The sequence below is a fragment of the Hyperolius riggenbachi genome, chromosome 1 (assembly GCF_040937935.1).
Source record: "Hyperolius riggenbachi isolate aHypRig1 chromosome 1, aHypRig1.pri, whole genome shotgun sequence".
Taxonomy (NCBI): domain Eukaryota; kingdom Metazoa; phylum Chordata; class Amphibia; order Anura; family Hyperoliidae; genus Hyperolius; species Hyperolius riggenbachi.
The window spans coordinates 399,363,270-399,382,484 of NC_090646.1; the positions used below are offsets into that span (position 1 = coordinate 399,363,270).

The following is a 19,215-nucleotide window of genomic DNA, read 5'->3' on the forward strand; positions in this document are numbered from 1 at the left end:
GACAGTTCGGTAAAATACCGAATTCGTTAAGTTGATTTCAGGATTCATCAAATTTATCTACAGCTGTTAGCAAGCATTCGGTAATAATTCGGTAATCATTCGTTAGTTGTGCGTTAAAACGGAAGAAAGTGCAATTCATAAAAATGAAAGTGGGCATGGTTTAGCGTTACATTTAGGATTAGTTATCTCCTTCCCTGCTCTGTTGTTATTCCTGTCAGATCATTGCTGACAGCGAAGATGGAGCCATTTGAAGTGGTTATGTATCAGCTGAAAGTGATTCAAAGGCGCAGAAGGGCAAGAATAAGGGCCTCGATTCTTCAACACTTAGCAAATTTGTTAACAACAGTTTGGTAAAATACCGAATTTGTTAACTTCATTTCAGCATTCATCAAAGTTATCTACAGCTGTTAGCGAACATTCGGTAACGATTCGCTAAAACGGAATAAAGTGCAATTCATGAAAAAGAAAGTGGGCGTGGTTTAGCGTTACATTTAGGATTAGTTATCTCCTTCACTGCTCTGTCGTTATTCCTGTCAGATCATTGCTGACAGAGAGAATAGATTTATTTGCTATAACACGACATCTGCATTTCTCTTGAATCATCTTGTAAGAGAACACAGGCAGTGTCAGGGTTAACTAATTTGCTAGCTGCACTATAATTTTTTAGAAAAGGCTCCTATCAAATTGTGGGATTGTCCCAACCACTTTCAGAATCCTGGTCCAGGTGTAAAGCCCTATTCAGAATGTTGCTACGTAGTGCTCAAAGGACTGCCTTTTACCCACAATTCCATGGGAATCTTATGGCCTTGTGTTAAAGTACCACTGTAAAATGGAAATATCGACACGTTACCGAATTGTTATCGAATTCACACCGAATGAGGAAAAACCTTGATGAATAAAAATAAATCCATTCTCTTGCAAATTGATATGGTTCTAGACCTTGGCCTCGATTCATCAACACTTAGCAAATTTGTTAACAACAGTTTGGTAAAATACCGAATTTGTTAACTTCATTTCAGGATTCATCAAAGTTATCTACAGCTGTTAGCGAACATTCGGTAACGATTCGGTAACGATTCGCTAAAACGGAAGAAAGTGCAATTCATGAAAAAGAAAGTGGGCGTGGTTTAGCGTTACATTTAGGATTAGTTATCTCCTTCACTGCTCTGTCGTTATCCCTGTCAGATCATTGCTGACAGAGAAGGTGGAGCCATTTGAAGTGGTTATGTATCAGCTGAGAGTGATTCAAAGGCGCAGAAGGGCAAGAATAAGGTCTGCAACCATATAAATTTGTAAGAGAATAGATTTATTTGCTATAACACGACATCTGCATTTCTCTTGAATCATCTTGTAAGAGAACACAGGCAGTGTCAGGGTTAACTAATTTGCTAGCTGCACTATAATTTTTTAGAAAAGGCTCCTATCAAATTGTGGGATTGTCCCAACCACTTCCAGAATCCTGGTCCAGGTGTAAAGCCCTATTCAGAATGTTGCTACGTAGTGCTCAAAGGACTGCCTTTTACCCACAATTCCATGGGAATCTTATGGCCTTGTGTTAAATTACCGCTGTAAAATGGAAATATCGACACGTTACCGAATGGTTACCGAATTGTTATCGAATTCACACCGAATGAGGAATAACCTTGATGAATACAACTAGAAATCGCTAAACTTCGAATTCGGTAATTTAACAAACTGGAAAAAGTTATCTCAAAGACAATGATGAATCGAGGCCTAAGTCCATGTTATACACACATAGATTTGTAGCAGCAACCTATTTGTTCTTAATATCTAGCACAGCTTCTGCTAATGTCATCCAAAGGAGATGCTGCTGACTATGTCACACCAGCATGACTCTCCATAGACTTGTACTGTAGCAGCAACAATAGCAGCTTTGTAGCAGAAGATTTGCTGCTGCGTCAGCAGATTGTAGCAGCTACATTATAAGTCTATGATGCTTTAAATTGCTGCTGGTGTGACATAATCAGAAGCAACTGCATCGGATAACATTAGCAGCAGCTGTGTTGGAGATGGATGAGAGATATACAGTATGGCTTCAATCTCTTTGCATGTGACATACATTGCCCTAAGGGGGCTTGTTTGTAATATCTACCATTGTAGTTTAGGCTATATGCAGGAAAGTGTGTTTGTGTTTATTGAGATGTTGAAACTGTCTCACATATGGTATGTAACCTCCTAGCTGTAAATGTGATTGTACTTCAGAAGTCACCCTGGTGTTAATTCTATGCATGCATTGGGTCCCTTAGTGCAACCTGTCTCTCTGATTAGCATGTGTGGGGTATCAAACTTCCTTGTGATGCTTTGTCATATATTCACCTCTATTTTTTTTTATTAACAATTCAATAACTCTGCCCAGCCTATAATTTCACAGAATTGTTCTTTCTGTGTTTCTCGGTTAATCAGGAACATCCATGTGCAGTTGCAGGGTGCGGTATTTAGGGGGTTAAGAAATGTTATACCGATGGGGAGTTTGGAAATCTTACAAAAAATTTGAAAGTCTGCAGCTACCCCAGAGCTGTGCTCTAGTCTCCCTCCCTCCTGCTCTAGTCTCTCTTTCCCTCTGTTTTTATTTTTGGCATGAAGACAAGCCCTACCTCCTAAGTCAGAGTTTCTCTTTTGGATTGAACTGTACTTTCCCCTCCTCCCCCTCTCAGATATGAGAGCTGTGTTTCAGCTCAGTCACTAAATGCTTAGCTGATTTTTTTTATGAAGCTCTGCAAGCAGTTCTGTTAACTAGAGAGTTGCCATAAGGGTACACAAAGAAAGCAAGTTATCTTATGATGCCTCAGGACACTTGCAATAGGAAATCACTTGCTCTTTGTAAACATTTTCACAACTAGCCATGTCTTCTGTTGCTAAAATTATAAAATAGGGCAAAGGGGGTTCCCTAATATCTGTTTTTAAGACGAAGGCCTCGTTCACATCTTGGATGTTTTTGTGCGCAGTAGCGCAACGCTGACACCAAGCGTAATGCATGGTGTCTATAAAATGTATTTAAATCAAGTGACCCTTTTCAGATCATTGCGCTGTGATTGCCTGCACTGCTGAAACGTATGGTTGTCAGCATTTTTGAGCGTTGCTGTTTAGCAACGTATGTAGTGAGAGTCAACGGCTGCTCTTTTTAGCGTGCAGAAGCACAGAAAAATGCATGGTGATGCATCTTTCTGTGCGCATATTGGAAGTCCTCCCCTCTAGTTCAGTTTCCTTGAGAAAAATGCATTAAAAAACACATAGAAACAAGCACAAAAGCACGTAGAAACATGTTGAAATTCGTATGCTTTTTCAGTGCTATTCTAAACACACCTGATGTGAACGAGGCCTTAAGGTGCATATGCACACTCTACTAAACTCGACTGAAGCTGCTATTCATGGCTGTCTCAGCCAAGAATCAAGTGAGTATAAGTGTTTCTCAAGCTCATTTAAAAATAGAGAACACTGGATCTTTAATTAACAGTGACCCCTAAGCACACTGATCCTTTCCTTACCCCTCCTGCCAAAAGCTGCTTCACTGTGCGTCAGGCCATCATCCCTCCTCCCCACCCCATAAACACAGTACTGGTATAGTAGAGAAAGCTGTCAGTACAGCACTCAGACCCTGAACTGTCTCCCGAGGGATCAAGTCCTGGTCCCCTCTGGTGTGTGGGATTATGGAATGTCAGCGTTGCCATAGACATGAGATTGTCATTATCTGATCAGGTCATTTTTCTCTAGAGAAGTAATACTTCGCATCTGTAGACACTGATCACGTGACCAATCTTAATTGTAACTGTGAACAGAAAGGCTTAAAAAGCTTTGTGTAACAGTATTTGTTTCCAGGACACGGGCCAATAATAAGGCAGGTATCACACTTGAGGGAATCACACCCGGTTTTACCACATTCTCTGCAGAAATGCTTTAGATATGACAGTCCATGTTAATCAATGGGCTGGCTCACATTAGTGTGATTCCTGCATGCAGTAAAAAAAATTAGCTGTATGCACTACTCTTGCACACCACATGTGATTCCCATTGCTTTCAGCTGACTGCTGGAAATCATATACTAAAAACTAGAATAGTCAGCAGAAAGCCATGGCCGTTTTCCATGGATCCAAGTGTGATCCCTCCCTCAGAGGCGTGTGATAGCTTTCTCATTGCATCCATGTGCAGAGGGCACCACAGTCATTTTGGTGCCAGAGTAGGTGCCAGAGTAGTATTGATAAAATTACCAATATTCTACTATTGGGCAATGGGTAATACAACCGTAGAACAACAGTCTTTTTTACTGACAGTTTATAATAACAAAACCTAGCCCTAGTCTCACTTCAGGTCTCCCTCTATCAATGCCTAACCCTAAAGCCCCATCTACACGATACGATTCTTTGTACGATTCAATTACGATTCTATTTACGATCCGATTAAATCCAACATGTGCGATTGGGATTCGATTCAATGCAATTCGATTTGCCATTGTTTTGCAATAGCAAATCGAATTGAATCGAATCGAATCCTGATCGGACATGTCGGATATAATCGGATCGTAAATAGAATCGTAATTGAATCGTACAAAGAATCGTATCGTGTAGATGGGGCTTAACTCACTCTCTCCCTCCCCTCGGTATCTGCACTGCCTTTGCCGCAAAGCTCATCCGTAGCTGATATCTGCACCACCTAATTACAATAATTACCTGATTCATTCTCTGTATCTCTCTGCATTCACATAAAGCGCATTGGCAGTATCCAAGCTTATTGCTTAGATATAGTAAATAGTGTGTGTTATCCAACTTTAATATATACCGGTATATAGATATTTGAAATACCTTTTTTCCCCAAAAATACCTGTTATGTGTCCTGAGCTAGCTACTCTAAACTAGCTTATATCCACTGGCGTAACAATAGGGCCTGCAGCCCCTGCTCCCGCGGTGGGGCCCGCCCCCCCCCCCCCCCCCCTGCGGCCCGCACGGAGCTCTTTTGTGGGGGCTGGAGGGTTGGCAGCATGAGGGGAAAGCCGTGGCCACAGTCGGCGGGGAGAGGGCAAGTTCCCCCCCTCTCCCTCACCTCGGGGCTCCCCCCTCTGTGCTCCCCTCCAGCTTAAATGTGTGTCCGTGGGCAGCGGCGGCAGCAAACAGATACATACCTTCCGTGCGCTCCAGCCTGCGTTCCTCTTGCTAGCCTCTGACGCGACCTCCAGTATAACAGGAAGTCGCGTCAGAGGCTAGCGAGAGGAACGCACTGGCTGGAGCGCACAAAAGGTATGTATCTGTTTGCTGCCCGCCGCTGTTCGCGCTGCCCACGGACACTTCTTTAAGCTGGAGGGGAGAGCCCCGAGGTGTGGGAGAGGGGGGGAACTTCCCCTCTCCCCACCGACTGTGGCGACGGCTTTTCCCTCTTGCTGCCAACCCTCCAGCCCTCACAAAACGGCCCTGAGCGGACCCCAGTGAGGAGGGGGGGGCCCGCTCTGAAAATCTGCAGGGGGGCCCGGTGGGACCTAGTTACGCCCCTGCTTATATCATTTATAGAAGTGCACAGCAGATAGCGGAATGCACCACTTCTTGCCCTTAAATTTTCTTTTGTGTAGCATGATTCCCTCTCCCAGCTGTTGTGTCAACCCACCATTGCGGAGATTGCTGGGTTGATCCATGTAAGAAAAGGCAATCTCACCCCACTATTAATGACATAATACATTGTCTGCTGAATGTATGGATCAGCCAGAAACCATTTTGGCCTGGTATCTGGATAGGCCCACATATCCTTGTCAACCTTTTCCAATAGTAAATGGAGAAACTGCATTCTGTGCTTCATCACCAGCTTAAGTTTGTTTGCTATTGCAGGGCAATTTGTCCCTGTTTTCAGCAGGCATTGTAGTGTGTATGGAGTTCTATGTACATGCTTGTTGCAGACTGCTATCAAGTCTATGGCTACCTAGAAGCACATACAGTCACACTACCTGAGCCAACAATATTATGCAACAGTTGGCTGGAAGACATTCTTCGTCTGATTTAATCCTACCTTGATTTTTCCATATCTGTCATTTGTGGAGTATTAATTCTGAAGTCTTGCTGAAGCATAATGCTGTTATCATTAAAAAAACAAATAAAGATAGAAGTACTATCAGCACTTTGTGTAAAATAACAGGACACATATTGGCATTAGCAAATCATGGTGTTTTTTTGCCCCTTTTTATGATTAAGCTTTGCATCTGCAGTAGTGAGGGTCATGTCTACAAGAACTCATGGTAAAACATGTGATTTGTTTGATAAGCTCATAAATTTGTAAAGCTCTGATTTGCTTTGCTCGCATCCTGCTTTACTCCATGATCATGACTAGCAAGTCAGAGACTTACATATTTATCATGTGACCAAACTGATCACATGCTTCTCCATGAGTTCTCCTAGACATGACCACCTGTGCTTGTGGTTTCCTTCATAGATTTGTCGTCCCCAAGACAGGATCTGATTGAAAACCATAGATTTTTTGTGGTCTTTCAGCATTTTCTAATGACTTATTTTTATTCATTGATTTATTGTATTTCTATAGCACCAACATATTACAGTGTGCTGGACATTAGTTCAGGTTACAGACAATATTTAGGGGTGACATACAGCAATAAGACAATACAGGAATACAGGCAAACTAGATCACACAGCACAGTATGAGTACAAGGTAATGTGAAATACTCACATTCTCACCTTATTGTGCCAAGGGATACAAAAGGTCAAAAGGTCAGATCTATTGCGGGAAACACATGGTTACTTTTAAACCTAATATTGTGACTTGGTTAATGCTCATAGAAGTAGCACCTACTAAATGATGTGTATTATAAAGAGGCAGCTTACTGAACTCGCATTGCTTGAAAACGACATGCTACAAGCTGAACCGCTTTTGCTGTCTGTTTTGTCTATCTTGTTTTTTGGCTTGCCATCCCTTCCAGAAAGCCAGACCCAACCACAAAAATTTCAGACAACATTAGATTTTTGTTAGAGTAAATGGTGGCTTACATTAAGCAGCTATAGAGTAGCATGATGAAGCTGTGGTGTGGTCCAGCCTCTGACAAATGACAGGAGACAGGACTGCTGAAACTCACACATGCAAAGTTGTCTGTCGTTATCATACGAGAATGTGTATTCCTTCTTTTCTATGTAATTTGGCCTTCAGAACAAATTCAGCCTGAGTGCATATTCCAGTATCACCTTAAAATGCAGTCCAGACCACAAAGACGTGTAACTAACAATGCAAACACTGGGTTAATAGAGGAATGCATAGAAGGCCAAGTCGCCTCTTGCCTTGTCCCTATATAAACTGTGCTTGGAAGGCACAAGAGAATAAAGCAGCTGGCTGATTTTGTTTCCAGTCCCGCCTCCCTCTACTTAATCCACTGAGCAGAGTTTGAATGTTTCCTTAATGAGGACAGCACAGAGGTTAAAAGTCACCATTTCATGGTTGACTTCACATGACTTACCTTCTCCTGAGTGTGCATGCTAACCTTGCATAACTGATTCACAGCTCTTTTCCAATACAGTCACACGCTAGTGTAAATGGCAAGCTGCAGACAAGGCAGAAACCACAGACAGGCAGCGGCCATAAACATGCACTCTTTTCTTTATTTATATTTTGCTTTTTGGCCGCCAATTCTCTTTCCCCTGCTTTGGTCACACCAGCTGGACCAATCTTGTGTGAATTTCAATTTCAGCACTTTCATTCACCCAAACTAGCATTCCTCTTTGCTGGCTCTTATATATTTACAACACAGCCATGGTGGAGTTCTTGGCAGTACATTACAGACACAATCTAGACCTGTCCAAAGCAGTTTTTTTGGTTCCAATTAGCTGTTATCCTTGTTTTTCTTGAGCCAGTACTCTACTAAATACTGAGGCCTTTTCTCAGCATTCTACTCATCATCTTTGCAATTGAACTGAATAATTCTGAATATATTTTTAATTATGTGAAACAATTTATTGCTTCGCAAGCAGATTTTTTTTTCTCTGGCTGACTACCGTACATACATTTTCAATTATCTTATAACTATGTTTCAGCAAATGTATAGTTGGTACAGTAGCATCATCACTATAAGCCAAATGATGGACCTGTCGCATCTTACAAAGTTTAAGTGAAACTCCACCTTCATTAAAAATAACTACACATATTGGTTAGTGGCCTGAGTTTTTGCATTTTAATGTTATTAAAAAGTACAATTTTAAAGGGACCATGAGGTGAAAAACAAACACCCGAACAGCTAATTGAAAATCATTGACTGTCTTTAAATTAGCATCATTTGGAGTCTCCCATTGTAAATCTCCATGGAAATCCAACAAGTAGCATGATGGCATGGAGCTCGACCTGGATGCAGTAACCAGCTTTGTCCCTCCCCTCCCATGTTGTGACTTCACACCTTCAGCTTCCCAGCCAGTCGATTCATGAAGGGAAATATATGACTATAATGACATTAGGCATGGAACCCACTAGGGCGCTTTTTTGAGCGTTTAGCAATAGCGATTTCCCTAAATGCTATGCCAATGCAAATGGATGGGCCAGATACCACTAGAGCGATCGCAATTAGGCAAATCGCAATTGCAGGACATGCAGCATTTTGGGAGCATTTGTGCTCCTATGTAAGTATTGAAGCACTGGCAAATCACTCATGAATCACTACACATAAGTATTTGTGTGTGATTTCGAATTACTGCAAACTGCAAAAAAAATAAATAATAATTTGAAACGACCAATCAGAATTAAAATTGCTACTCACAAATCACTATCACAATCGCTGACACAAAGCTTACACTTTTTAAAATCACTCCCAAAATCGTCGGAAAACGCTTACAAAATCGTGTCAGAACAAGTTTACAAAATGCTAATTAAAAGCACTAGCAATTGTGATTGCAGTGTAGTGGTTTCCAGGCCTTAATAGTTACTGCTCTACTTGGGTTTAATTGATTTACTATTTGCCCCTTTAGTTTGCAGCCAGCTATGAATTTACAAAAATGATTGAAGCTGAAATTGCTCATCTTGGCAAGCCTGGAATCATATTCTTTGTGTAGTGCAATCTGTTGAGAAACTTCCCTTTTTGCTGTGTGAATAGTTTGATGGCCAGAGTAGTAGCTTTTTGCTCATTGGCACATCGGGGACTGAATCCATTGAAAGGCAGGACACCTACATGTCACAGTATTATCTTGGGAACTAAACTTTTTAAAGAGAGCCCCCCCGGCCCGCTCTGCTCGCTTGCAGCTGTGCATCCATCCAGATAGGTTTAAGCAGACCTGCAACGCTTCATCTGCTCTTTGCTGCGTTCTGCCTATCTACATAATATTGTTTCACTAATGCACATTGCCCTCTCACCTCTCTGCCCAGGGCTGCACAATGTGCTGTCTTTCTGTCATAAAAAGAGAGAGACCGAGAGCCCAATATAGTGTAGTAGTTATTGTAGAGGTTGGATATATGAAGAGAGTACAGTAGATATACTCACAAACCAGGGTTACCACCAGGCAACCACTGTATAGGCAGGTGAGGAGATTGTCCTGTCCCCACTCAGGATAAAGCAGTCGCTCTCTGTGGATCAGAAAAAAGGGGAAATCCTCCTCCACCAAGGGTGGATTATTATGCAGTATAGAAAGAACAGAGGCGCCAAAAGGGTAAAATCACAATACTAAAATGTTTAAAAAGTGTTTGGGAGGCAGTGGTAGGTTTACCTCCTATAAGCAGACACTGGAAAACTGTCTGTTTCAAGAAAAAACAATTTTTATTGGTACACTCCAAATAAAGGCTACGGTTTCGCAGGCGTAGGCCCGCTTCCTCAGGCAATAGACATAGGCGTACACAACAGTTTTTGGGTCAAGATACGCTAGGCACCTCTGACCTCAGCTTGTCATGACAGCTTGTATGTCATGCTTCCTCATGTAGGCACATGGTTTCTACTGTAATGCAAGGATGCTGGAAAATGTAACAAGGCATAGAAAGCTCTGCCTAGTTTGGGTGTCATATGGTAACACCCTATTGATCTGGCAACCAGCGAAATCCAGAGAGAAAAAGAAGCAAGCTGTAGTGTATTGAGAAGCATATTTGGCCCATGAAAGGGGTATTGTGTCACCACTTTGCTTCTGTACACTTTTTATATTCATTTATCAACCTGATCGCTTACAATATGTCTTGCTGAATTTTGCATTTAGTCAGGCAATAATATTATAGCATCAGGGCCTTATTATGCAAATACAGTAAAGTCTCATTTATCTGGCACAGGCGGGAATTGCCTGATGCCAGATATTTGTGCTTGCTATGTTAAATATATCACTAACCTCCACCATTGACTAAAGGCAGAGTATCTTGCAGCGGTAGCGACTTATGCATGCTCCGGTCACCAGTCTTCTCTCCAGTAGCTCCCAGAGGTTTTGTGGCATCCTGCATGCTCTGATGCGTCACGTGACACAGTGCAGGTCAGGTGTCACGCCGAGAAGCCATACAAGGATGCCACAAAGCCTGTGGGGGCTACAGGAGAGAAAAAGACCAGTGATTGGAGCATGAGTACTGTGCAATACTCTGCAACCTGCGGTAAGAACACCTCATATTCATGCCAGTTAGTTGAGACTGCCGGATGCCTGAGTTCCAGTTAACTAGGACTGTAATATTATTTGTGACAAACATTTCCCCTATGTGCAGGCCCAGCCCACCCATGATGCCAAGTGAGGCGATCCCACCCATGATGCCAAGTGAGGCGATTTCCTCAGGCGGCAGAAGTCTGGGGGCAGCACCAGACAGAAACGGAAAGTGAACCTATACTGGGGGCAACTATACCAAGCTACCAATACTGGTGGCACCTATACCTGGTTACCTACCTATACTGAGGGTGTGTTTTGGGGGCTCACCACAGCTATAACGTTTTCTTGGGTTCTGTGCGATCATTCAAATTCGGGGGGGGGCGAGCATCCTCACAAGTTTGCCTCAGGCAGCAAAAAGTCTAGAACCGGCCCTGACTATGTGACATATTAGACTCCATATAAAACCTTGAGAAAACGATACTGTGCAGCCCATACTATCCTCTATAAAATAATAGTTGGATTCTACTGATAACTAAGTAACGCTTCTGTAGTGCTACACTATTTGCATGGAAGTGGAGGTGCTATATTGTGTGCCCTTCTCTGTTTCACACATTGCTGGTGAATGATTGAGTGCTTTTGTTCTATTTATTCTTTAATATTTATTACAAAATGCTGGTTTTGTAATGTGTTTACAGAATATTTTTTTGTATTTTTTTTCCAGTGCTGTATTACAAATACCCATTTTGACGTCTTTGTTTTTTAGTGTGGATTAATAATTGTGTAAAATTATATGTTCAGCTATTGCTGGTCTGGAGTGGTAAGATTTGCATATCATTTAGAAACAAAAAGTGTATAAAATGTTGCAACTGTCCAGTCTCTCAACAACATTTTTCTGAGGGGCTATTAAAGATCGACACAATGGGCTCAATTCTGGTAGCGTTTAGTTGATAATTACCTCATAGAATTGGATTTACCTCATGAGGAAAATCAACATTTGAATTCTGGTAGTTTAAGTAAAGTTTTACCTCATGTAATTTTCATGAGGTAATTTTCGACTAAAAATGTGTGGTATTTTGTGATAAAATACCCCACACTTAAATTCTGAAGTGAAATAAGGTGCATGTTTGCATGTCTTTTACGTCCCATAATTAGACCTACCTCTACCACACGGTAAATGCAGTTCTGTGACTACTGCTGGGAATACATCATGATATTTTTTGGCTTATAGATGGTTTCAGACATGTCTGATCTTATTTTCAATCGTTTTTCTGATCGATTTCTCATAGAAGTGAATGGAAATCGATTAGAAGAACGATCGGAAAATCAATCGGACAGTAAATCTGCTGAAAAATGTCATTGTGTATTCCTGGCATAAGACTTTAGCTATGAAAGGTATTAAGTATGCCCAATATAGCTAAGAGAGGTATTACGTGTTCCCAGCAGTGGTGTACCTAGGTCATTTGACACCGGGTGCTGGGTATTAAATGAACCCCCTCCCCCCCCCCCCAAAAAAGGAAAGGAGTGAGTGTGGCGGGTAATGCCAGGTATAGGCGTCCCCCGTATAGGTAGCGTGGAATAGTTGCATCCAGTATAGGTAGCCTACAATAGTTGACCCCCAGTATAGGCAGCGTAGTATGGTTGCCCCGAGTATAGGTAGTCTGGAATAGTTGCCTCCATTATAGGTAGCCTAGAAAAATTGCCCCCAGTCTATACTATATAGTCTATACTAAATATATAGCCAAGTATATATAGTCAGATCCCCCCTGTATATAGCCAATGCATATATTCAGATCCCCCTGTATATAGGCAGTATATATGTTCAGATCCCTCTGTAAATAGCCAGTCCCCCCATTTATATACTTAGTATATATATAGCCAGATTCCCCTCCCCCAGTATATAGCTAGCGTATATATAGTCAGATCCCCCCTGTATATAGCCAAAGTAAATATTCAGAATCCCCCTGTATATAGGAAGTATATATTCAGACCCCCTGTATATAGGCAGTATATATTCAGACCCCCCTGTAAATAGCCAGTGCCCCCCCCCCCCATATAGCCAGTATATATAGTCAGTCACATTCCCCCATTTGTGTAGTTAATATATGTAGCCAGATCCCCCCCCAGTATATAGCTATTGTATATATAGTCATATTCCCCCTGTATATAGCGAGTGTATAGGTAAATTAATAAAACGTGCTCTGAACTCCAATTAATTCCCTCCCGATCGCTCTGCCGCTGCCCCCGCCACCGCCACTTGATCCCCCTGCAGCGCTGTGATATGTGCATCTGTAGTAGAGAGGGCGTAGTTGCAGGTGGAGCCAGGGCGGGGGGGAACGCCATGCAGCCATAAGAGTCTTACGTCAGTGCTGTCCTCCAGCCCCTGAATGAGTCACGGATCGTGACGAAACGCGTAGGGCGGAGTCGGAGGAGCGCACTGACGTAATCCGGAAGCAGGACAAGCAGTGGGAGCGAGTGGCTCTAGATCATCCGCGGTGGAGCCGAAACTTGTGTCCTTGGAACTGTAAGCCTGCGGATGCTTTTAATCCAATAAATGGATGTGTTTTTAATTACCTGCTTGAATCTCTTTGGCTGGCAAAGCAGTTTGATTTGATACGCAATTGAGCAAGACGCACTTCCGGTGAGTGCGGGCACGGAGGGGGGACCTGTTACATTTCCCCTGTAAGGTGGTGGCATTACCCCCTGGTGTGCAGCACGGGGTGTTAGCTATAGCCTGATGCAAACAATATTGGGCACTATATGTTTTTATGATCTTACAGGGATTGAAGTATGCGCAGTGATTGAACTTGAGTACATCTGTAGTACTACTCACCATTGTGGCTCTCTCCGACGTTGATCGCGCACCCTCCTTCTCCTTCATACAGCTCCGGCTGTTTACCGTACCGGGGACGCGGCTTGATGGAGCTGTACAGAGGAGGAGGAGGATGTGCGATCAACGCTGGAGAGAGCCACAAGGGTGAGTAGCACTACTGCTCCTCTCACAGCGCTGCAGGGGATCGGTGGGGGGGATGGGGGTACTGTTTACCTAAATAGTGGCTGGGGGTTGGGAGGGAGTGTACAGTGTGTGTGTGTGTGTGTGTGGGGGGGGGGGGGGGTCTGAGCGCTTTCAGTGGTTTTAAATGAATAGTGTATGGGGTCGGGAGGGCGTGTACGGAAGTGGGAAGGGGGGGGGAGCGGGAGGGAGGGATATTGAACAAAACATAAAAAAAATCCACTCCCATAAGCCCCACAAGCATAGCAGTCGGGAAAATACCTCATGATTACCACTCAGATACCGCATGTTTCCTCCCTCTGTCGGTAATTTAACAAACATCATCCAGAGGCGAGAAAATGTGTCAGAATTAAACGAAAAAAAACCAAAGCGAATGAGGTATTTTCCCGACTACTATTTACTTCACCTCGCATAGCTACCAGAATTGAGCCCAATGCGTACATCTCTACCAGATAGACACAAAATGATTTCCAAGAGCAAGTCTGCTTCCAGCCCTGGGCACTGAGGCTGGAAAGTAAGCCTATTCCTAATGAGTGGGACTTATTCCAAATGAGTGTGACTTGACAGGAATGTTATACTGTTCCCCTGTCAGCCCTTAAGTGTATGTGAGAGTGGGAAAAAAGAAGCTGCTTCCAGCTCCAAAATATGTTATGTGTCCCATGCTGCCTCGGCCTTAACTGTCTCACTGCCTAAAGCATCCAACAAATTATTCTTAAACCTGAACAGCTAGAATACAACATATTTTGCAGTCTATTACTAAATAATCAGAAAGAAGGAATACAACACTTATACATACACACAAACACACTCTGATAAGCCAAAACAATGAAACACCTAATATAGTGTAGGTCTCCCTTGTCCCGCCAAAACTGTTCTGGCTCATCTAGGCATGGGAGACTCTAGAAGACCGCAGAAAGTGTCCTGTGGTATCTGGCAGCAACATGTGAGCCTTTACATGCTGTAAGTTGCTAGGCGCAGCCTCCACAGATTGGACTTATTTTTCCAGCACTTCTCACAGATGCTTGATCTATTGAGATCTAGTGAATTTAGATGTGTGAGGCCTCTTGCACACTGTAAGCAATTCAGATTCAGATTCCGCTTTTTAATCTGTTTGTACTTCCGATTCAGATTCAGATTTGCAGTTTGCTCCTTGCACACTGCAAATCTGAATCTGAATCGGAGGTAAAAACTGATTAAAAAGCGGAATCTGAATCGGAATCGCTTGCAGTGTGCAAGAAGCCTGAATGTGATTCATCAGACTAGGCCATCTTCTTCTGTTGTTTCAATCTCCACTTTTGAAGCTGATGCGCCCATTGTGTATGCTTTCAGCGGTGGATAGGAGTCAGCATAGGCATTATGACTGCTATGGGGCAGTTGCATTTTTCAGTAAATTGTGCTCCAGTGGATGTTCTGTGGTATGGGACCAGATGGCTAGCCTTCAACCTTCTACACGCATCACTGAGCTGTGAGCACCCATGACCTCATCCCCAGTTCACCAGTTGTCCTTCCTTGGATCATTTTTGATAGACATTAACCACTGCATACCAGGAACACCTCACGAGAACTGCTGTTTGGGAGATGCTTCAACCCTATTACTTTACCCATCACAGTTTGGTCCTTGCCAATATTGCGCAGATCCTTACGCTTGCCTATTTTCCTACACATCACGTCCAAGAACTGGTTGTTCACTTGCTGTTATATACCCCACACCTTGGCAGATGCCATTGTAATGAGATGATCATTGTTATTCACTTTGTCAGTGGTTTAATATTGTGACTGATTGGTATATTCATGTGTATATATCTATGTATAGAGAGAGAGAAAGTATAATGCACATCATCACATTTGCATATATTATATATAATTGAAGTCTTACCTTACTTGACACTTTATCTAATTCCCCCAATTTGAGGTAAAATGCTCATAGTTCACCAAAGCTACATGTTTACCTTTGGGATATTGTTGCTGTGCTTCTTTACCATTTTGTAACAATTTCGCCTTTTGTATGTTACTTTTTATAGCCCCCTGCAACCTTTCATGCCTAGAACTGAAAGTATCTCTAAAGTCCAAAAGTTCCTCATGTGAAACTGCTTTCCACGTACCTGTTTTAGGAGTCACTTTTGGTGAGGTACCCAAACAGTTAAGAAAGTCAGCTGCAGCCAGCCACACCCGGCTGCCCTCACCCTAGATAACCGCAGAGAGGGAGGGCAGAGGGGCGGGAGAGTCAGAGGTGAGGCGCAGGGCGTAGAGAACGCAGCTTCTTCAGCGCTCAAACTCCTCAGCCACTAGTAGTCAAAAGTCAATAGCTGCTCCTCTGACCGCTGTTGAGGCCGCAATAAGTCAGTCTATAGAGCATAGAGTGGTGGTGGAGCTGGCCCTGGTCACTGCCCCAGTGTATAGTCAGTTGTGTCACCCTGCAGCAGTGACAGTACAGTGCACTGCATCACATTCCAACACTATGGCTGGTGCCAGGGCGCTGCATGCTGGTGCCTATAGCAATGCACAGTGACAGTATAGCCACTACATTATAGAGTATAGACTGTACTGTGCTCCGGGACGAGAGGAAGAGTTGCTCCTCGCGCAGCCTCCCCCCCCCCAGAATTTAACCCCTCCTCTCCCTGCAGGGCGCCGGTACCCTGCGAGTTGTGGGCATGTGAGGGGGCGGGGGGACATATAGGAGAGAAGCACACAACGCACCAGGGGGAGGAGTGTGTCTCCTTGATGATTGTGTAATTAAATAATAATAATAATAAAAAAAAATCCGAAATCCTTAAGTGTGATTTGGAAAGCTGAAGCGGTGCAGAGGGTGTAACCGGCGCTGCGAGCTGAGTGAGCGGAGGAGTGCGGGGAGACATCCTATCCCGCTCCGTATTCCTGTGATAGGGTGAGCCCGGGCGGGCTGCGGGGGGCACGGCGTGCTATGCCAGCTCTCAGGGCAGCCAGCGGCCAGTAACGCGAGGAGGAGTCCGGAGACGCTGCATTGTACAGGGGACCATGCCTAGGTGATCTCTCTCTCCCCTCGGATACTGTTCTGGGGAGCCTAGCAAGCCAAGCCATGATGTATTCTCCTATCTGCCTGACTCAGGTATATATATATATACTGTATATGTGTGCTGTGTGTGTTCTAGTAGCACGTGCATGCTGCAGCAGCTGACAGCTCCCCCGACCTGGCTGTGTGGTGACAGGTCCCATGCAAGGTGTGCGCGGCTTGTGCCATCATTATATATCTGCAGGCGCTGCCTTGCGCTCTATCCTCCCGTCCCTTACACCAGTCCCAATGGCGTTTTTAGCGTTACGAAGCACGCATAGCGGTTCCCGCACTCTCAGGAAAGTTGCCGCTCCGCGTCTCCTGCGAGCTCTGATATGGTAGCGCCCGGCCGGTGTGCTCAGTGCTCCGGGGGAACGTTCCATTGCGCGTGAAGGGAGCGCGGCCGCCCGGGATAGAAGTTGCCGGGACTTTTCGGGGCTCGCGTGGGGACGTAGCGGGACGTGGGGGCCGCATATCAGCATCTCCAGGGGCTCCCTGCTGCTTATATGTCCCAGTCCGGCCCGAGGTGACCATCACTGGGCCAGTATACCTCTCTGTCCATTCTCCTATGGACGAGCGCAGCAGCCGCGGAACGCTGGCAGGCGATGCAATCCGCTACAGCGGACAATTGTGACTGTAGTGCACAGAGCGAGAGAACACGGTTATTATAAGATATGTGTGTGCATAACAAGGAGACGTGATGTACGTTATCCACGATAAAGGCCAGCTCGCTGGAACACTGGATTTCAGTGTATAGTGCTGAAAAGCAAGGAGCTGGTTGCCAGGGACAATCTGCCCGCATCTGCCCCTGGAAGACCAGGGACACTTGGCAAGTGGGATGTGGTGTGGAGGGATCTGTTTGTAGTAAGCTGATTTTAGTGAACGGTGGCTTCAGACTTTTGATCACATTTGTGTAATATTAGAAAAATGCTGGCCACATTCATTTTAAAATGAATCTCTGCCATGTCATTTTTTTAGTTGAGTGAGGCAAAGGGTTGCCTGTGTGGGAATCCCTTTCCTGTGTGGTGGTTAGTGAGTTTGGCTCTGTATTTGTCATCTGGATGTACTGAGCACATGCTTCTGTTTGCCAGCACAGAAAAGGAAAAAACTAGCATAGCTAGGCTGAAATATAGATTTGCTGTGAGGAATTGTCATTAGTATTGGTAAAGATTGGAAATCTTAAACATTTCAATGCTAAAAATATGATGTTGCAACATCGTTTATCTCTAACAACCACTTCCTAAAAGCTTCAGTTGCAAAAATCTGGCAAGATATATATATATATATATATATATATATATATATATATATATATATATATATATATATAGCATATTTGTTTCAGAATACCTTTTATGTGTCATCTTTTTTATTCCAATGACATCAAAGTTGTCATTTTTAGTGTCTTTTTGAGCTATTGATAGTGTACACCTATATTAATCTAAGTGCGGGCCATGCACTGCAAATGAGATTTCTTTCCGTCAGTTTAAACATTGATATTGCCTGCTTTTATTTTTTTTCTGCACCAGGTTTGCAGTAAATATTTAAAATGCACATTTTTAAAAGTGCTAATAGAGTTTATGAATTTGTGATAGGTCTTTTAATCCAGTCAAGAAGCTGGTGCAAGCAATACAATTTTATTTTTGGCACATATAACAAAAAACTGAGATCACCGTACAGAAATTTTGGGATAGGCCTACATTAGCCTAGGACAATAAACACTTTGAGTGCCAGCTGGTGCGTAGTTAAATATAACCATTTTTCAGTCATTTAAAATATTAGGAGCTGAAACATTTAAGATTTCCAATGTAATTACAAATTAGGAGATATTACATGTGTAAATCATTACCTTACAAGTATACTGAGGCATTCACAAACTGTAATTAAAGATGAAGACAACGATAAGGCGATTCTGTGATTGGATGCGGTCCTGTAGTTTTTTTGGCTGACACTTTTTGTACTGTTTATATTTTGTTTGGCATGTGAGTTCAAGTGACTAGTTGTATTTTATTCAGAAAGTGTTTCGGATACTGGCATCTTCCAAAGTTATTTAGGGACAGTTTGCACCTGTACACGTGTATGTCTCTATTACAAATGGTCATGTTTCTTAATTTATGGCTTCTGTATTAACAGGTCACAATAAAATAATTTCACTCTTTAACTTAAATTAGTATAGCTACTAAAAAAAAATAGTATAAATATGGAGGTTTATTTTATATGTAAATATTCAGGATAAATTAAAATAGTCATATTCAATATAGATGCCACAACTCATTTAAGTACCGTAGCTATTTTTCTATTAATTGTTTTTTATGAGAAAATATTTTAAAATAGCTTTTCAATACTGTACTTTAAATACCATATGCTGTTTGAGTAGGCAGTATTGCAATGTGTATACATGTGCGTAATCAGCTATTTGATTAGACTGTATTATGACGTGTACATGTATATATATATATATATATATATATATATATATATATATATATATATATATATATATACAATCAACCAACCGTGTGCATTCATATGGTTAAATGTACATGTACACACTTACATGTTTGTGTAATATATATATATATATATATATATATATATATATATATATATATATATATTACACTTCCTAATAATGGGTTATATAAAATACA

At 42.7% G+C, this 19,215-nt stretch overlaps 1 protein-coding gene across 7 annotated transcripts in view; it reads left to right on the plus strand.

The window, feature by feature from the left end:
* The window catches only part of NFIB (nuclear factor I B), a 561,260-nt gene that overhangs the window by 290,228 nt on the left and 251,817 nt on the right, over positions 1-19,215 (plus strand). The window contains exon 1 of one of the 7 annotated variants that reach the window (XM_068234904.1): positions 16,244-16,621. The exons of 3 other annotated variants lie outside the window; for them this stretch is intronic. In XM_068234904.1, the coding sequence (XP_068091005.1) occupies positions 16,592-16,621 (30 nt within the window). In that variant the 5' untranslated portion in view covers positions 16,244-16,591. Of the gene's footprint in view, positions 1-16,243; positions 16,622-19,215 lie in introns of those variants that run through there. 3 more of the 7 variants (XM_068234911.1, XM_068234876.1, XM_068234899.1) reach the window with 3 other exon arrangements.